The sequence below is a fragment of the Hemicordylus capensis genome, chromosome 3, assembly GCF_027244095.1.
Source record: "Hemicordylus capensis ecotype Gifberg chromosome 3, rHemCap1.1.pri, whole genome shotgun sequence".
Classification (NCBI taxonomy): Eukaryota; Metazoa; Chordata; class Lepidosauria; order Squamata; family Cordylidae; genus Hemicordylus; species Hemicordylus capensis.
Window position 1 is genome coordinate 230,944,151 of NC_069659.1, and position 20,843 is coordinate 230,964,993.

Here is a 20,843-nt window from a genome sequence, read left to right on the forward strand (position 1 = left end):
TTTAAAAACACCTCGCTTCCGCCATGCCTGCCTTCAGCCAGCGCTCCCCTCGGCCGGATCCGCGGTCGCAGGGAGTCCATGTCACAGCTTGTGCCCGCCTCTGTGGGCTCTTGCTCCGAGTAAAACCCACATAGGAGACCCTTTGTTTGGGAAGGGCTAGGCAGGGAAGAGCATTTCGGAAGCTGCTGGCCTCGCCTTGCTATTGGTCGATTCTTTTCTGGAGCCCCCTTTTTTTTCCTCCTCTCTAAATAATATTTGAAAGGCATGCCCAGCACGTCCTAGTGTTGGCAGGCAGGACTTGCTGTGCTGCTTCTTACTGCTGCTGCTCCTCCTGCTCCTTTTAAAACATCATGATAATAATACCCAAAAAGCAGCGTGAAGGAGCGCTATACTGTAGAGGGTTCTTCTGCAGGAGCAGGCAAGATGGCTACCTTGTGGGTTTTGCTGTGAAGAATGCAGAACATAATTAAACCCGACGTTAAGGGGGAAAAAAGGTTATTTTTCCTCCCTTGTTCACCCTTTTCCCCGTTCTTGTTTTGATTCTGGTGACTTCAGTATCAGCTCCTTTTAAGTTCTCTATAGAAAGCCTTTATGGTTGTGTTTAAAGTCTTCTAATGTTACAAACATTGCTTTAAAAATAATTTTGCTTATTCATAAAGATTTATTTTGCAATTTGATGTCTTTCTTTAGGTGCTAACTGAAAACAAAAGGCCTCAGAGGAGAAAGCAAAGAGTTCTAAAGGTAACTGAAAATTGCTTTATTAATAATTTAAAAAAACACCCCAGTCCCTTTTAAACACTCTGTGTGTTTTGCCCATGGAATAGAAAGTAAAGAGTGGACATGCTAGGAAGTAGTACCTTGCAGGTTAACATATTTATGGCTAATATTAAAAGCATGTAACATTTTCTCTTTCCCTCTGTGTGGTATAGTGTGTTTTGTAGAGACTTAACTCTTTGTGCCCAAGGCTTTAGGTTAATATTTAACCCACTCCTGCTGTATTAAAAATGACTTGCATCACCCTTGATTCATAAAGATTGCAAATTCTGAACATATATACTGTTGAGCAAGTCCCATTTAATCCAGTAACTTTTGAGTAAATATGCATAGGGTTGTTCAAAGTGACACTCTTGTTCTTGGAATATATGGAAGGTTTCTTTTCAGATCTGTTTTGGTGATATTTTCTAAAGTGTTTGACTGTGGAATGTTAGTGATATCTGAATGTTAAATGTGGAACTGTTCCAGCTCCTTTTACTAATAATGTGAATTGCTACTTGTTTTATGAAAATGAGAGTTTGGACAATTGTGGTTGGGAAATTTGTGAGTTTCTTAAAAATGGCATTGCATGTGTTTTTCAAGACATGTATGTTGAACTGAAAACAGTATTTAAATTCAAAATAGAATTTCAAAAGCAGCTTGGCATGTGAAGCTACTGGTGTACAAACAAAAGGTCTTGCTCAGTCTGTATTGCTTGAGTACACGTGACTGACCCCTATAATTGGTTGTCCTGTTCTCTTCTGTGAGTCAGGGATTTCCTCTGCACGTGCACAGGAATTCCCTGTTTAGAAGGGGGGATCCCCATTCCATAGTAGAGAATAGGGCCCCTCCCCCATGGGCAAAGCTGTGTGTGTGTCCTTGGAGCCTCACAGAATTCTGAATTATGCCCAGTGTGATTACAGTCAAGATTCTAATATGAAAGTACTCAGCATACTTAACTGGTGCTTTTTGTGCTGGGGTGTTTGCCTAGGGCTAATGTCACATTCTAAGAGGTATCCTTAGCACACTACATCACATTTTAGGTCCAAGGATCAGGATGTATGAGTCTGTGCATGTAATTATTTTGTAATAAGACTACTTGGTGTAAGTGGAAGAAGAGTTAATGTGTATTACGCTGGTTGTATTCTTTGTAATTCATTGTTTAAATAAAACTGTAGCATACAGAACTATTTTTATATAGAAATGTATTCTATTAAAAAACACAAGGTAGATTTCAGAGAAAATAAAACATATTGAAATCCCACCAAACTGTATGGGATGTGCTGTGCAATCCTATACATGTTTACTCAGAAATAAGTCTTACTCCCTAGTAAATGTATTTAGGATTGCATCATTAAGTATTTAACTGTGCTAGAATTTGTGAACTGCTAGCATGTGTGTGGAGGACAGGGAAGTATTCTATGTTCTTAAAATGCACTCACAATCTTTAATTAGTGTTGTTGTTTATTACATTAGCTAGATATGTGTGTTTTGTTCTCTCTTCCCTTTGGGGCCGGGATACTTGGTTAATTTGTCTTATGTGAAATCATTCTTTTGAAATTGGGTGTTTGCAAACTAGATGTTTGTTTGTTTTGTTCTCATTTTGATTGAGAACTGAACAACTTAGGCTAACTTGGAAATGAGTTCCATCAAAGCCAGTGGGATGATGCATTATCCAAACAAATGCGCGTTTTAATAAATTCATTTAAGATAGCTTTTCTAATACTTGGCAAGTGATGGCAGTTTTGCTTTCAGTGAATATACATCTAGAATCTGATTAAGCTGAAGCATTTGGATGCAGTTCACTAGGAAATTCTCATAATACTTTCAGTTCTATTATTTTATTATTATTTATTATTTATCATATTTTTATACCGCCTGGTATAGACATCTCTATACAGGGTACAACACTGAAAATATTTAAAGATTAAAATACACAATAAAAACAACAGAATAAAATAATTATTAAAACAAGTTTTTAAAATTATTAAAATTCTAATAATTAATTAGCCTGCGTAAACAGGAGAGCCTTGAGGTTCTTCCTGAAAACAAACAGAGGAGATGTTCTTATTTCAGCAGGGAGCATATTCCAAAGCCCTGGGGCAGCCACAGAGAAAGCCCAGTCCTGGGTCGCCAGCAAATGAGCCGGTGGCAACCATAACTGGACCGCTCCAGAAGATCGTTAACAGGTGGCAAGGTCTATGACAAAGGGAGCACTCTCTTAAATAGACTGTACCTGGGCCCTTAAGGGCTTTATAGGTAATAACCAGCACTTTGTATTTCACCCAGAAACATGTTGGCAGCCAGTGCAGTTCTTTTAAAACCAGTGTTATGGGGTCCCTTTGTGTTGTCCCAGAGACTAATCTGGCTGCTGCATTCTCTACCAATTGTAGTTTGGACTATGTACAAAGACAGCCCCATGTAGAGCTCGTTGCAGCAGTCAGGTCTGAAGTTTACCAGAATTTGTACCACTGTTTTAAGGTCATTTGCCTCTAGAAATGAACATAGCTGACGTATCAGCCAAAGCTGATAAAAAGTGATCCTAGCTACCACCTCAACCTGAGAAACCAGGGAGAGCTTTGTGTCCAGGAGCACTCCCAAGCTACATACCTGATCTTTCAGGGGGAGTGTAATCCCATCTTGACCAGGCAGATCTAAACCAGGCAGATCTAAGCCAGCGTGGTGTAGTGGTTAGAGTGCTGGACTAGGACCGAGGTGACCCGAGTTCAAATCCCCATTCAGCCATGATACTAGCTGGGTGACTCTGGGCCAGTCACTTCTCTCTCAGCCTAACTTACTTCACAGGGTTGTTGTGAGGAGAAACTCAAGTATCTAGTACACCGCTCTGGGCTCCTTGGAGGAAGAGCGGGATATAAAATGTAAGTAAATAAATAAATATAAAATAAAAAAATCACTTGGGTCCTGGCCCCCCACAGTCAGTACCTCCATCTTATTTGGATTCAACTTCAATTTGTTTTCCCTCATCCAGCCCATTACTGCCTCCAGGGAGGCATTTAAGGAAGATATTTCCTGATGAGGTTGGCATGAAGAAATATCTTTCTTTCTTTCTTTCTTTAACTTATATACCACCCAAACTTTCGTCTCTGGGCAGTTAACATATAAAACAATTTAAAACAAATCAACAGTTTAAAATCAACCATAAAATTAAAACAGACAATTTTAAAAAGCTGAGAAAGCCTGGGCAAAAAGATGGGTTTTCAGATGTTTTTTAAAAATTGCCAGATATGGGGAGGATCATATCTCAGCAGGGAGCGCATTCCACAATCTTGGGGCAGTGACTGAGAAGGCCCGTCTCTGTGTACCCACCAGACAAGCTGGCGGTAACTGGAGATGGACCTCCTCAGATGACCTCAATGGGCGGTGGGGCTCGTAGTGAAGAAAATGCTCTTAAATACCCAGGGCCTAAGCTGTTTAGGGCTTTATAAGTTATAAATATCTTTTTGTATTTTGTCCAGAAACCTGTTATATTGATAACACCCAGCACCAAACCTCTTGATGATTTATCCCAGTGGTTTCATGTAGATGTTAAAAAGCATTGGAGACAGCATGGAGCTTTGTGGGACTCCACACTTTCAGTTTTCACTTAGCAGAACAACAGTCTCCAAGTGTCACATTCTGGAATCTGCCAGAGAGGTAGGCGCAGAACCACTTTAAAACAGTGCTACTCAATCCCACCTCCCTCAGGCGGTCTAGAAGGACAGTATGGTCAGTAGTATTGAAAGCTGCAGAGAGATCCAAAAGGATCAGCAGAGTTGAACTCCCTCTGTTGATAGCCAGTTGGAGATCATCCATCAGGATGACCAAGGCAATCTCAAATCCATAGTCTACAAAAAAGCCGGTTTGAAATGGGTCTAGATCAGTGTTTCTCAACCTTTTTGGAGTCAAGGACTACTAAATTCTTCGTGCGAAGTTTCAAGGACCGCTACATTGCTGATTATTAAAGTAACACTTAATATTAATCAATTAATTAAATCAAAGTGAAATTAATTAAAATGCATTTAATCAAAATTTAACTTTTGAAGTTCTGGCAGGCCAAGATTAATTTAAATTAAAATAAAATAAATTGAATTAAAAATTATAATAAATAAATACAATAAAATCTGTACAAAATACATAACAATAGAATGCATTGTTCTTTAAATAAAATGCTTTCTCTCCCCACCGCTTCTCACCCTTCCTTCTGCCCCAATCAATCAATTAATCAATGTTTTGATGATACCAAACTCTTTCGGGTAGTGAAATCCAAAATGGATTCTGAGGAGCTCCAAAAGGACCTCTCCAAACTGGGGGAGTGGGTGACAAAGTGGCAAATTTTGTATCAGGAGCCAGCGTGGTATAGTGGCTAGAGTGCTAGACTAGGACTGGGGAGACCTGAGTTCAAATCCCCATTCAGCCATGAAACTAGCTGGGTGACTCTGGGCCAGTCACTTCTCTCTCAGTCTAACCTACTTTACAGAGTAGTTGTTCTGAGGAGAAGCCTAAGTATGTAATACACCGCTCTGGGCTCCTTGGAGGAAGAGTGGGATAAAATTTTTGTAAACCGCCTTGGGGTTGTTTTTAATGAAAGGCAGTATAGAAATGTAAAAATAAATAAAAATAAAGAAAATGTTAAATAAATAAATAAATAAGCGGTTCAATGTTGGCAAGTGTAAGGTGATGCACATTGGGACGAAAACCCCCAACTTCAGGTATACGCTGATGGGATCTGAGCTGTTGGTGACTGACCAGGAGAGGGATCTTGGGGTCATGGTGGACAGCTCATTGAAACTGTCGACTCAATGTACGGCAGCTGTGAAAAAGGCCAATTCCATGCTAGGGATCATTAGGAAGGGGATTGAAAATAAAATGGCTAATATTGTAATGCCCTTATACAAAACTATGGTGTGACCACACTTGGAGTACTGCGTACAATTCTGGTCACCACATCTAAAAAAGGACATTGTAGAACTGGAAAAGGTGCAGAAGAGGGCAACCAAGATGATCAGGGGCCTAGAGCACCTTTCTTATGAGGCAAGACTACAACACCTGGGGCTTTTTAGTTTAAGAAAAAGACGACTGTGTGGAGATATGATAGAGGTCTATAAAATCATGCATGGAGTGGAGAAAGTGGATAGAGAGAAGTTAATCACTAGAACCAGGGGTCATCCCTTGAAATTGATTGCCGGGAAATCTAGGACCAACAAACGCAAGTACTCTTTCACACAACACATAATCCACTTGTGGAATTCTCTGCCACAAGATGTGGTGACAGCCAACAACCTGGATGGCTTTAAGAGGGGTTTGGATAACTTCATGGAGGAGAGGTCTATCAATTGATACTAGTTGGAGGGCTGTGGGCCACCACCAGCCTCAGAGGCAGGATGCCTCTGAATACCAGTTGCAGGGGAGTAAAGCAGCAGGAGAGAGGGCATGCCCTCAACTCCTGCCTGTAGGTTCCCAGTAGCATCTGGTGGGCCACTGTGCGAAACAGGTTGCTGGATTAGATGGGCCTTGGGCCTGATCCAGAAGGGCTGTTCTTATGTTCTTTACAAGTAAATTTTAGCCCGTTGAATAACGGGCGCTAGGAAGGGAAGGGCAAATCAGCGGCCGGGCGGACTCTGGGGGCGCCGCTGCTGGTCCGGTGCGGGCCGCCCCCGCCTCACATTCCCGGCCGGTCTCCCCGGCCAGGCAAGGGCCCCAAGGATTCCCAGCCGTCCGGCTTTGGCGGCGGCGCCAGGCCTCGGCGGCGGCTCCGCCACCACCTCAGCCGGCTTCCCCCGCCCGGCTTTGGCCATGCGGCCAGGCCGCGGCCATGGCTCCGCCGCCGCCTTGGCCGCGCTGCGTCCTCTGGCCGAGGCGGCGGCTTCGCCACCGCCTCGGCTAGTGTCCCCCGCCACCGCTTACCTGGCTTCTTCGGGGCGGCCGCTTCTGGCTGCCCAAGATGGCCACCAGGTCCTGTTGTTTGTGCCTCCCTTGCTCTGTTCTGGGCATGCGCTTCGCGCATGCCCAGAACAGGCGAGGCACAAACGCACGCTTGGTGTCCGTCCACGGACGGACACCAAGCGTTTTATTAGAGAGGATTACGGTCAGAGACCAGCATAAAATTACATGTAAAATGGGGGTACTGAAAGGACTAATAATGTATATGAATTAAAAGCTACATGTTAGAAAGTACAAGGTGACTGAGTCTATGATCATACATATCATAAAAAGGTTAAAATTAAAACTGATTGCATTTAAAAAGAGTTAAAATAGTTAAACATGATTACATATGCATTAATACTAAAACTACTAAAAGTAATAGAGATAAAATAATACTATTTCTGTTATAAAAATGCACAGAGATGTAAAAGGGGAGCCCCAGTCCATTCCTCACCGCTTTCCCCCCCTCCTGTCCCAGTCCATTCCCTGTTGTTCTGGAGGTCCCCACCAGCAGCTTTCCCTCCCTGCCCCCAGCAAAGTTTTCTCTCCGTGCCGGGCTTCCTCCCTCCCCACCATATTTGCCCGCCCACCTCCTCTACCAGGGTCCTCTGCTGCTGCGTGGCTGAGGAAGTAACTCTGTGTGTGTGTGGGGGGTGACCCTGCTACGCACCCCCTTGCGGCAGCGGCGGCTGATACAAGTGCGACGCCGTGACCTGCTGCCTGGCCCAGCGTTGCTTCCCAACTGTGAGGCACACCTGCACAGTTAAGTCTATTAACTGTGCAAGCGCATCTGGCAGTTGGGAAGCGATGCCGGGCCAGACAGCAGGCCATGGCCTCGCTCTTGTATCAGCCGCAGCTGCTGCCTCCAGAGGGTCTGGTAGAAGGCTCACCCCCCCACAGCTATTCCCTCGACTGAGGACCCTGGCAGAGGAGGGGGGTGGGTGGGCGGGCAAACATGGCAGGGAGTGGGGGAGGGAGCCTGGCCGGAAAAGAAACGGAAAGCGCTGCTGTGGGGTGGGGAGAAGTAGCTGGTGGCAGGAAGGGGCATGGACCGGTACCGGTCTGGGGACCGGGGGTTGAGAAACTGTGGTCTAGATAATCTGCATCATCCAAAATTGCCTGGAGCTAAGAGGCCACCACCCACTCAACCACCTTGTCCAACTTAGAAACAGGTCTGTAATTAGCTTTCTCTGAGGGATACAGTGTAGCTTTCCTCAAAAATGGTCTAATAATAGTCTCCTTAAGACAAGGAGGCAACCTGCTCTCCCCCAGAGAAGCATCGCGCGCTCTCTCTCTTTTTCCCAATGCTTGTTTCTTAAGCCTGGATTTCTGATCAAACCAGACCTTCCTTGCATAGCCCCTCTGAGTTAATCCAGGCTCAAGAAACAAGCCTTGGGACAACTCCAGACCAGAGTTAGGGTGGAAAGACCTGACCCCTCAATTCAATCATGAAATACAGTTCTGCTTTCAATACAAGCAACTTTTGAAAGTTAAGGAATTATCTTATTATAAAGATCAATGGAGAGAGTTGGGTCTCTATAATTAAAAAAAATTGATAGGAAGTTCTGGGAATTGGTGGCAACTGGCATTCAGTCTAATTTCATCTCAGCTGTGCACATCCCAGCTGAGACCTGGTTTCAATACTTCTCGGCCATCTCAAAATGAGACAACTTATGAATATCCAGTTCCTGAATCTGGCCCCCTTCCAGAGTGGCCTGCCATCACAGCATTAGAGTACAAGCAGTAGATTGGTGCCTTGACTCTGGGGAAAGCCCCTGGAAAGGACATGGTGCCTCCTGAGGTATTTACATTGAATGCCTGCTAGTGGACTCCCATTTTAATAAGGCTTTTCTCAAACATTGATAACACCTGTTGTCCCCCCCCCCACTGGAAACAAAGTATTATTTATCCAGAATACAAAAAAGGTAATAGTCTTCTAATTACCATCCAATCAGCCTCCTGGGTGGATCCTCTGAATTATACACTCGACACCTTTTGAACAAGTTGGAGGATTGGGCAGATATGATGAAATGGTTTCACTGAGAGCATGCAGGGTCACAGCACAATAGATCACTTTAATCACCTTGAAGGCCTTCATCCAGAAATATGCCAATGGTCATTAAAAAAAACTTGTATGTTGCGTTTATTGACCTTTCATCAGCTTTTGACTATATTGATCTAGATTGTGGGGAAAACTTAAGAGGACTGGCATTGACAGACAGTTTCTCAGCTTACTGATTGAACGGTACTCTAATTTCTCGGCCAGCATGAGAGTGGGCCAACAAGGATCACTATACAACCCCATTTCATTAAACAAAGGAGTCAAACAGGGCTGTCAGTTGGTTCCCTTTGTACTTGATTTTCATATCAGTAATGATATAATACAGATCATGGAGACTCAGAAATACTTCTCCCCCTCACTTAAGGGAGCAAAGATGTATGCTGATGATATGGCACTTATATCTTGTGTCAAGAAGATCAGGCTTAGAAGAATGCTGGTCAGATTGGCCGATTACTGCAAAGAGGAGAAGTGGAGGATCAATTACAATAAAACAAAAGTGGTAGTGTTTGGTACCAGTAGAATCAAACACAGATGGACAATTAATACTCATCAAATAGAGCAATGTATCTCGTTTTAAACATTTGGGTGTCGTCCTTCAGAAATCTTTGTCTAGTCAGTCCATCTTAATGCAGCCCTATTAACTACTTGACACACAGTGGGCATCTTTTAAAATAATTATTCTCCACTGGTGAGGTGTCAGTTAATAGCTCCTGTGCTCAAAATATTTCAGGGCAAACTAATTCTACAGCTTTTGTATGGGACAGAGATTTAGAGGTGGAGTATGAAAGTGAGTGAGAAATTAGAAGTAGCCCAGAATAATTTCATGAGGAAAATTCTAGGCCTTCCCCTGGGTAGCCTGCTGCATATCTAAGAATGGAGGTGGGGCTGCCTCAATCTCTGTTAGAGTCCATCTGATACTGCTAAAATGTTTTAAGAAACTGGACAACCTTACAGAAGACCATCTAGTTAAATCATGCTAATGGCACTACCAAGAGGGGAATCAGTGGGCAGATATACTATCCCATGTTCTACAAATGTACTCTCTGCCTTCATTAGAAGAACTTAAGTCCTGGGGTAGGGAAAAAATCTGTGATTGGTTCCTTGAGCGGGATGCCAGCTGAGATACTGGTTTGGTCCAACATTCAAAGTTCTCCCTATGGTAGCCTTACTTTAAGAAATATAGATTCACTTTGCAATAACTATTTAACCTCACCACCGCACCACTAAAGGAGGCATTCACCAATTTAGGTTTCCAAGCGGCCATTTTTGCTTTATTGTCTTTTCGAATTAGGAAGAGAACTGTATCGGATAGCCCTGCTACACATCTGGCTAAGTTGTAGTTTCAGGACTACCTCTCTTATTCAATTTGTATCCATCAGAGTTGCAGCTACAGTTCGGTATTTAGGATTATATCTGTTTTTATTTTCATGCATGTTGTTTAGCTCCTTTTTTTTGCTATCTTATGATTTCATCTGTTTTTATTTAAGCATGATGTATTAGTTGTGTGTTCTGTTTTATTATACTTTTAATATGTGTTATGATGTGGTTACAACAACCAACTTAGTTACTTACCATACTCTTGCAGTGCTGTTCTTGCTCCTTGCTGTAGAGATGTGCATGGAACTGATTCAGAGGCCTTCTTTGGGCCTCCAAACTGGTTCAAAGAACTGGTGCTTCCGCCAGTTCGATGGTGGGGTGTGTCTTGTTTTAAGAGTGGGGGAGGGTGCACTGATCCCTCCTGCTGCTTTCCCTCTGCCAGCATCCGTTTTCGTAAAAGCTCATTGGGGCGGCATTGTACCTCCCTGCTACCCCATTGCCTCTATTGTCTGGATATAACCAGAAGTCCCCTACTCACCTGCGCACACTGGCATGGGTGAGCGCATGTTGCACCTGTGCACGTGCCAGCACACACATTGTGCCCGTGCATGTGCCAGCGTGTCATAAATCTGTTAGCTCGGCTAACCCAACAGGATTTACAACCCCTTCAGCACTCCCCCTGTGAGTTAAACAGAAAGCAGCAGCGAAGCTGCACGAAGGAAAACAAAAGACTCACAAAGAAAAATAGTAGTAAATGAATAAAGTCCCCTGAACTAAACTAGGTACCCCCCTCTACGATAACGGAGTAATAACTGAAAAGAAAACAGAGCAAGGAATGAATAGAACAAGGGACAACAGAGCAAGGAATTAACGGAACAAGGGACAACAGAGCAGGAAAGAACAGAACAAGGGAAACTGGAACTCGAAAGGTTGAGGAATTCTAAATAGGAACACGGTCTGCGGTAAGCGAAAGTTGCTGACAGCAATCTGTGCAACTAACAGACTGCTTAATATAGGGCTCAAGATAACCGGCAGCCAATCAGGCTTTCCTGAGTCAGCACTTCTGCTTCCTCTCCTATGATATCCTGCGCCTGCGTGTCTCCCACTGAGCCTTCCTCTTGAGACGTCTTCTCAAGACAGGAGAAATCCCCGCCTCCTCAGCCCTCAAGTCTGGCAGCTGTTCAATTCCTCAGCTCCAGAGTCTGTTCTCCCTGCCAAATCCTGTTGCTGTGCCTCTGAGCCTGTACTCCCAACCGTGTCTTCCCATTCCTCCTCTGACTCTTCTGAGTCAGAGGTCTGAGCCATGACACAGCGTGCGCAGGCTCATTGGGGACTTTTGGTTATATCCAGGCAACTGGACGGCAGTGAGGTACGCTGCTGCCACAATGAGCTTTTACGAAAACGGACACCGGCGGGGGGAGAGCGACAGGAGCGGTAAATACACCCTCTCCCGCTCTTAAAGCAGCACCCCCACCACCTTCGAGCTTCCCCTCTCCGGTTCCATGCACATCCTTACCTTGCTGTGGGCTTGTATAGGAAAACTTGTTTGCATATTGTGCCAGTTTAGCTCTGTTGGGGATAGTAGCTCTTAAATACCAGTTGTTTACTTTGGTTGTGTTGGAAGCACGTAATCCAGCAATGCACTGATAGGAATCATGCAAGGAGGTTCAACAGGGTGATGCAATACTTTTCAGATACTGTCTAGTCTGATTTAAGCAATCTTGATTTTTGCATCATTATTTGCTTCTGGCAGTAAGTTTTGGGTCAGTAAGGTTTCTGGTTAGGGACTTGAAAATTTATCCTTGTTTTAGGCTTCTGGAGCAACAGAATCTGCTTTTTTTTTTTTTTTAATATGTAGGCATTCCATGGTAGCAGTGCCTTCTTATTGAATTGGAGTTTGTTTTTCTTAACCAGGCTCTATTTATTATTATTATTTTGGGCACAACAAATAGGCCAATGCTAATGGTGCATTATACAGAAAAGGGTTTAAAAGTGTTGATCGCTGGGCAAATGGATTATGGGTACACTCAGTTCTGGGGCTTGGGCACAGAGGAAAAGCCATGGAGGCCTTTCTGAATGCAAATAAACCTTGGGGACCCTGTGAATGGTGCTACTGGCACCTGAATCTGGGGAGATGAGACGTATGATTGTGTGTGTGTGTGTGTGTGTGTGTGTGTGTGTAGCTCTTCTGTCATGTCATGCTTGTACCAGGCACATGCCACTATAGTGAGCTAGGGTAAAACAATGGCAAGCACCTGAGCTTAAGCTGGCCTGTGCAAAGTGATTTTTTTTAAATTGCTCATTTTTCGTACTATGTTTCATAAGGCATCCCAAGGTGGTTTACAAAAGTTAAAATACAACATAATAAAAAATTTAAAACTTTAAAATCAGCTGAACAGTAAAAACCACAGGAACCCCCCTCCCTTGCAAACAACAACAACAAAACACCAGCATTAAAAAATGACAAACAGAATCAGGAGAGCTGAGAGACCTGGCAGCCCCTAAGGGGTAGTTGGCTTTGTTTCTCTGTTAGCACTTGCTGTGTTAGAAGTGGCATCTTCTAAGGAAGCAAGGCACCACTTTTGACACTTGAGCATCCTGAACAGCATAACAGGATGCCCAGGAGGCCTTAGGAACATATTTGTGTTTGTGCAGATTGCCTTTAGGTTTAGAAACAACTCCTGGCTCATTGCAAGCACCAAGTGAGGTGCTGTTCCACTCAGCAAGTTCCCCACATTAAGCAAGTAAATTTCTCAGGCCTTTGCAGTAAGCCTTTTGGAGGCCTGTGGGGCACCTGCAGGGTCAGAAATGGCTGGTAGCTAACAGCTACATCATGATTTTGATAATAGAGATGGAAATATCTTAGACTTTCTTTTGGCTTTGTTAATTTAGCCTGCAGTCCTGTCTGGTGACATTCATGTTCTATTTTTCATTTGGAAATCCAGAAGCACTTCGTGTATTCAGTAATTTGCTTTAAAAGTTAACTGGACTTGGTTTACGTACTAGGTATTGGTATTGTTTCTTGCTCCCTCGAAGTAGGAGGTCATGGCTCACAATGGGTAATCTTCCGCTCCTTGCTCCAGATAGACTGGAAGTCTCAGGTGTTTCAGATAGGTGATGATCCGTCCCCTTCTCCCAGCATGCCCAGGTGCACTTCCCCAGTTCCTTCCTGTCTTAGCTCCTGAATAGATGTATCTGAGCAGGCTCCTGCCCGGACCATCCTTTCCACTCTTCTTTGGTGAGCTTTCCTATTACTTACATGGATCTTTCTCAGGTGGGGGATACCCTACAGGAATCCCTTTCAGAGTGCACCTCAAATGGTTTTTTGTGGATACTTGAAAATAATGAATTGACTTCGTTACATTCTGGGAGCTCTTTTGACTTGCAGGCCTTTTAGACTAAGGTAAACATTACAGCCACATTGTCAGGATTTCTCCCCCATCCTCCAGTCTTAAGGGTTAGCAAAGATAGCTTTTAATGACATTTGCAAGTCCACAAGAATTTGGGGCACAGGAATGTACAATCCTGCAGATGTGAACTTTCAAAAAAAAAAGAATGGGAGATATTACTATTTTTTTCTCTTTGTTTATTTATACGCACATACAGTGCCAACTGAAGATATATTATCAATCAGATAAAATGGATTATAGTCCACAAAAGCTTATACTACTTCAACTTTTTAAGGTGCCGGTTTATGGCACTAAGATGCCATGTATGGACAAAGATGAAATTAATAAAAATTGCTCTTTGTCATTTGCATATTTGTTTTGAGGTCCTTAAAGCCCCTCTTAGTAGTTGGCTGTCTCGTCTGTCGGAGTACTTAAACCTTTGGCAGCCCTAGGGACAATGACCATTGTGGTTTGCAAAGCCTCTCTGACATGGGATAGTGTCAATAACTTTAAGAGAATGAGGCAGACAGAGGTGGGAGACGTAGAGGAGGAGAAAGCAACAGAGGTGGGAGACGTAGAGGAGGAGAAAGCAAGAGATGAGAGGATTGAGGTTTTAAAAAAAAATTAAAATGATGCCCAGTTGTACTGACAAACTTGTAACTAGAGAAAAATAAAGGCTATTACACATGGATTAGAAATTCTAAGAAGCAAAACTGAGGCTTTTGTCACAGAAGAATCAAAGGGCAATGAAGGAAGTGTAGAAATATCTAGTTTATGCAGCCTCTGTGCTATAGAAAATTAGTTGTACAAATTGGTTAAAAATATGCATAGCAAGAATTTACTTCCTCCTTGAAGGCTGACTTGTGTTCTGGTTAAATAGCCAAATACTTAGGAGGGGGGGATTTGTTAAATCAGGATTTTGATATGTGAGAAATTAGTTAACTCCTTGTAAGACAGTGCCTTAAGATTTCATTCTTCAAGAGATGCTACTTTTGCCAGGCTATCTTTAGGGAGAGCTCTGGTGGCATGCAGGGTCTGGGGCAAATTAGTCAGTGCAGGGCCCCCTTCTATTTAATTTTAATGGGGGTTAAAAGAGTGGGGCCTGGGGCTAGGGATGTGCAAACCAACTTGTCGTCGAGCCAGTTCTCTGTCGAACTGGTTCGGTTCGGTGGTTCAGGGTCAAACTGAACCACCTGCTGTTTGGTCTGACCCCGGACCGAATCCACCCCACCGGAATGTTTGGGGGGGTTGTGAATGTTTTTCTGTGTAATTTTTTTTTTTTTTTAAAAAAAATCTTACTCCCAGGGAGTTTCTGGAGGCGGGGGGGGGGGAGTCCATGGAGTTTCCCCCTCCCCTGCTGGCTTTCCTTATGCCCCCCTCCGACCGACCAGAGGGGTGCATAAGGAAAGCCGGGGTGGGGTGGGGAGAGGGAACATCCACAGACCTCCAGCAAGTCCCCGGAAGGAAGTAAGATAAAAAAGTATTTTTTACATAGAAAAACGTTTGCAACTCCCCCCACCCGAACCAAACAGGGGGGTTCAGCGGAGTACCGGACCAAACTGGCCCGTTTGGGTTCGAGTCTGGTTCGGAGTCGAACCAAGCCCTTTCAGCCGATTCCATGCACGTCCCTACCTGGGGCTGTTGAGCTGTTAGCCCTGCCTAAAAGGCAGCCCTGAGTTTTGCACTTCTGATAATAGAATCCTAAAAGCTGAATCCCTTGAGAAAGAACTTATTCTAAATGTATTTAAAATCTGAATGAAGTTCTCACATGAGTACTTTACTGACATGGTAACTTGGATGATGACAAATAGCTTCACATATGGGAAAGTGGCTTTTGATGACAGCGACCTCAGATTTAAATGTTTGAATTAGCCCTGAACCCCAATTTCTTGAAAATAAGACTCTATTCACATGGCAGGCATTCTCTGTGTTACAATGTTCTCTGAATACAAGAATCTGCTCATACTTAAGGTTTATGTGATTCTGTGATAAAATGTGGCAGTAAAAAATGTTGGCAATGGCAGGGAGAGTTAGGGTTTTGATTGGAAAACTATCAGTTGAATAAGATAACTGCTGATGAAATAATAAAGTCCTTGGTCTCTCCTCTAAATCTCTCACCGCCTAGAGATGTACATATCAGGAGGTATAGAAATATGATAGATAAATAAGTTCTAGAGTCTCAAAGTTACTTTTTGAAATGTAGTTGCAGAGGTCACCCGTGGAGCTGGAGATTTAAAAAAAAAGATTATAAAGGAGATGTACAATTCATAATGTCAGTCAGCAACAATACAGTGCTAAACGAAAATTAATATGTTCATGCTTTATTATTTAGTTATCTCTCAAAGTTTATTTATAAGTGCCATGTTTAATTCTTCCTGTGTGTCAGACAAGGCGGAGCCAATACTGTCGAGCTCTATAAGCACAATTCAGTCTGAAACCAATATTTATTTTTAGTGTGAATAACATTTCTGATGCAAGATAGCAGGATATATATTTAGTGTAGTAGTTACTGCTAAAATTCGTCATATAAGGAATGGTGAGAAAATGAATGGGAAGCATTAAGGGAGAGAGTAGAGCAACAACTTTGACAGAAGGAGAAAGTATTCCTTGGTGAAAGCAAGTTTTAGAGTGAACAATGTAGCACTAATAATGAGGCAATCATGTCTAGGGTCTGTCGGTCAGGCTAGGGGAGTTGTGTGGGATGCGGGACTCCTGTCAGCATCAAAATCACAAAAAAGATCAGGGTGTGCTTCATTAGGTTTTTATTATTTTGCAGTTTTTGTGAGCTAAGCTAGTTCAGTAGTATACATATGAATTGGTAATCTTTGTGTTGAAGTCTTTGTAACTAATCAGATTGACAATATCTCATCAGACAGACAGATGCACAATTTTGTCTATTCAAATCAGTTGCCATTGGCTCATTTCAGATGATCCTCCAAAGCGTCATCTGGAGAATGAGATGTGATCAATAGGATTATGCACTCCTGCTGCCTATGTCTTGTTCCATTTTTTCATATGGTTTCTCTCTCCTGAGTCTAACCATAGTTTAGTGTGATGTCCAAATTGACTAGCAAGGAACAGCAAGTTGAGAGGCAAACCACACTTGGGAGTGGGCGGTGGGTGGGTGGGATCATTTTAGTGAAGCCTTTGTTGGGACTAAGAATTGGGGTGTTTTAAAATCTGCTGGTGAAAATGCTTAGCTACTTGTTCTGAGCATGTTGGTATATTTTCCCCCTCTGTGTTCATTGAGTGAGTTGGAGTGTCTGGCTAGCTCATGGCGGAGAGCTTTCTACTTGCACTCATGCACACTCTCATATACTATTGTCAGATGACATTATTGGTTGCTTTCCTGGCATTGCTGCTATCTTCAATATTTGTGTCTTATAACCTATTTTTCTTTGATACTGTGGTTATATCTGTGATCGAAAGTCTCTTGTTTTTTCAGAGCACATAAGAAGTTGCTATGTATTAACTATTCTCACACTGCATTGCATGTGCACTTTATTGCATTTGAACAGAAATTTAACCTTTGGTAAAGAAAGGGGATGTGAGGCACATCCGAAACTTCTGAAGAGACTTTACTTGAGCACAAAGGAGAAGACAGCACTATCGCTTAGTACACCTCTTCATGGACTGTACTATGCAAGGTGGCAATGATGTGTTTGAATGCTCCCTTATGTGAAAAGAGAACAACAAAAAAGCAGCACATCAGAGAAAAGGATTCTAATGTTAGGAAAATTCTATTTTCCCATTAGGAAAATAGAAGTAGTAAGAGTTGTATAAATGTGCAGAAAAATAATAGTTACACACCTGGCCCTGCAGGGTAAATAAGGACCAAGGTGCCTACCCAAAAAGCAACTAAGTGGAATATTTCTAGCTTCAGTTCATTGAAGTGTGTGTGTATGTGAATACAGAGCATGCTCAGGTGAAGAAAATCTTTAAAAATCTTAAGAGTGTTAGAATCCCAAGTATTCAATAAGGATATCAGTGGTGGGAGAGGGATCCCAGAAGATAAGTTGATTCCAGACAGGATTCATTGTAAAGAAAAAGTTTAACAGGAGTGTAATTTGTTTGTACTAGTTATAGCCTTTTAAAAATAACTCTTTTGAATAAAGACAAAATGTGTAATTACATGCAGTTCTTAGTGGTATAGAGTCTTGTGCGGCTTATATTAATCTACTAACATAGGAGGCTGCCTTATACTGAATCCGATCATGGACCATCCAGCTCAGTACGGTACTGACTGGCACTGACTCTCCCACGTTTTAGACAGTGGTCTTGCCCTGCCCTACCTACAGATGTCAGTAATTGAGCCTGGGACCTTCTGAATGCAAAGAAGTGCTCTACCACTGAGCTACAGCCCTTATTCTAAACTCAGGGAGGGACCATCTTACTCAGGCCTGTTTAGAGGATACCAGCCCCCCTGGAGCTACATTCCTACATTCCTATGTTCCTTGGAGATGGGAACACCCAAACTGGGAGACCCCATATTCAAACATTTGTGAGATAGCCTCTGATTGGAGGCAGCCTGTTGCTGCTTTAGGCAACTTGCAGTGGACTACCCTGCCACTTGGGTGAACCCTCACTGATACAGCCCTGCCTCTGCCTCACCCCATTTTACCTAACTTGCCACCAGTGTTTTCTCTTAAAGTGTGCGCACACTCACAAATTTTTTGATGTCCGCTCAGTTAATTTTAGATACAGCACTGGTTGAATCAGGAATGCCCCACTCTGAATGCATGTGTACACGCACTGCCTTGATACTGCCACCCAGAACAAACTCATTTCATGCACAGATGGGGGAAAAAAGAGAGGAAAAACTACTTGCCACTTTGCCCACCACTCTGCCCCTTGACTGGGGCACTATGGGATGTGTATTTACATCCTGATTGGATGGTGGGTACATCCTGTCTGGTGGACAGTGTTGTCTGAACCAGCCCACTGTTACCAGCCTTGTGGAACCCTATTTCCCCAAAGATCAATGTGCCAGTCATATTTAATCACGCAAGTGACCATGGTACCTGTATGCATGATTCTTGAGTGAGTACTCCATGTGGGGCAAGTGCAGGTTATTTGGTTTCATGTTCAGTTGTTTCTTGCCCCAAGTGAGCAGGCAAATAGCAAATTACAAGGTTAGTTTTGAACTAGCATACAAATGTATAGTTTCTGTCTTGGTAATGAGATTCCCAGCACTCCTCACTCCGCCACCTGCTTCTTGGGTTGAATCATTTTTGGGTGAGAGAAGAGCAGCTGTTAAACATCATCTGGCCCTGATCTGGGATGTGCAGGTGCCAATCCTTGAAGCTTCTTGAGTCTTGCTGAGGTGACTGGTGTACCACTGCACTTGATTTGATAGGCACTGATTGTGAAGAGCACTCTCCTGTTGCAAGCATTTGACTTTGCATCCATGTCCAGCACATTAGCAGGTGTTCAGAACAGGCTGGATTGCCCTTGATGATTGAGAAGTATTCTAGCATTTCTCACAGAGACTTGGTTTCTAAACTCTCGCCCTCCTCCCCACCTTAATTTGCAGCTGTGTAGTTGTTTTCTGGATCAGAAAGAAGGGGAGGGAATTGCTTCGTTTGGTTGATATTTGTTATTTAATATCCGGTGTTAATTATTTATTATTAAATAATAGCTGGTTATTTAATATCCAAAGGCACCCGGTGTAAGTGCCTTTGGTTTATAAATTAATTTTCTGCAATGCAAATATCACAAAACTGTGCAGTTTTGATAAGCTGGTAGCTGAGTCCTTTTATTTGATCCTGTTCAAAAACCAAAACCACTGCTGTCCTTGGTTCTACAAAGTACTTGGTGTGTTTATTTTTGTGGTGGGCCTGTCAAAAGGAGCCAGCATGGTGTCGTGGTTAGAGTGCTGGACTAGGACCGGGGAGACCCGAGTTCAAATACCCATTCAGCCATGAGACTTGCTGGGTGACTCTGGGCCAGTCACTTCTCTCTCAGCCTAACCTACTTCACAGGGTTGTTGTGAGGAGAAACTCAAGTATGTAGTACACTGCTCTGGGCTCCTTGGAAGAAGAGCAGGATAGAAATGCAAAAAATAAATAGAATAATTAAAAAAAGTATCATGGGGTAGTAGACCAATTTGAATTAAAAATCCTTGTGGAAAACTTGCTCTTCGGTGGTTTGTCGTCCTTAGGATTTTGCAATTGTGATGGTTGATAATTGCATCCTTGTGTCACAGACACTCTTCTCACAGCTCTTGCTCCATGCCCTTACTTTGCTTTAAAAATATTTGAGGAGTTACGCTATATATAATATCGTATTTTCCATTGATGTGTATTTGGGAGGAATATGCATAAACTCAAGTACATTGTCAGCAGACAATTTTAATAGTAGGAGTTTTGCATACTGCATTTCTAGCTTGAGGCAAGCTAATTCTGTTTACTTACGTTTGGGTACACAAGGGGCATGTGGTGGATGTAAATGAACCTTAACCTGAAGTGTGTGGGGGTGGGGTAGGGGAGAGCAGATATAACAAAGCTGCTACTTCACTTTGGGTAATTGTGTTGACTTCTGTTGATGGTATTCAGATGTGCCAAGAATTACCATCACTCACTCAATAACCTCTCCCAGAAAGAAAAGGCTGGAGACAGAAGAGTAGCTATTTGTTTTGAGTCGCAGATTTGGAGCCATCTAGCATTTTGTCTTCATACAGCAATGCATTGGTAATCCCAGCCAATTAATGGTCCAGTTTTGTGTAACTGACTTTCACCAACTAGGATGATTCAGCTTGCATTTTGTAGCTCATATGCTTCTTATGTATACTCCTCCCTGAATCTGCAAGTGGACTTATTAGGGATAATTCAAATAAATAGGCAAATCTGAGTTTGTCTTTCCAAATGCTCCTGAAACTAGGAATCCCAAGTTGAATCAATTGACTTGTGCTTGAAGATTAGCGGGGAAATGCATTGGAACTGGCATAGGGTGACTTAAACTCTGGAAACCACCAATCTGAGTTCACCAGGCCTATTTTCCTCCAGAGCAACTTTACTGGATGGCATTTTGCTTGTACTATATTGTACAGCAGCAAAATAAGAAGGTGCTGAAAGGCATCGTCTCATATTGCGCAGGAGAAGGCAATGGTAAACCATTCCTGTATTCTACCAAGAAAACCACATGGCTCTCTGGTCTCCAGGAGTCTACACTGACTCAATGGCACAACTTTTATAGTGGTAAAAGGAGGTGAGGAATCTTCTCAACTGATGCCTTGGTATAGTCTTGAAACAAAACATTGAAACGAAAAGTTAGTTTGACAGTTTGGCCAAACTGTTAGAAGGCGGAGGGGCTGTAACTCAGTGGTAGGGCATCTGCTTTGAATACAAAAAGTCTTGGTTTTAATCTCAGGCAGGGGTATAGGGTGACAAGGTTTGTTTGTT

At 42.9% G+C, this 20,843-nt stretch overlaps 1 protein-coding gene across 5 annotated transcripts in view; it reads left to right on the top strand.

The window, feature by feature from the left end:
• Window positions 1–20,843, top strand: part of TET1 (tet methylcytosine dioxygenase 1) — a 156,388-nt gene that overhangs the window by 49,991 nt on the left and 85,554 nt on the right. For all 5 annotated transcript variants that reach the window (XM_053308021.1, XM_053308025.1, XM_053308022.1 and 2 more), the window contains one exon: window positions 691–741. In XM_053308021.1, the coding sequence (XP_053163996.1) occupies window positions 691–741 (51 nt within the window). The remainder of the gene's footprint in view (window positions 1–690; window positions 742–20,843) is intronic.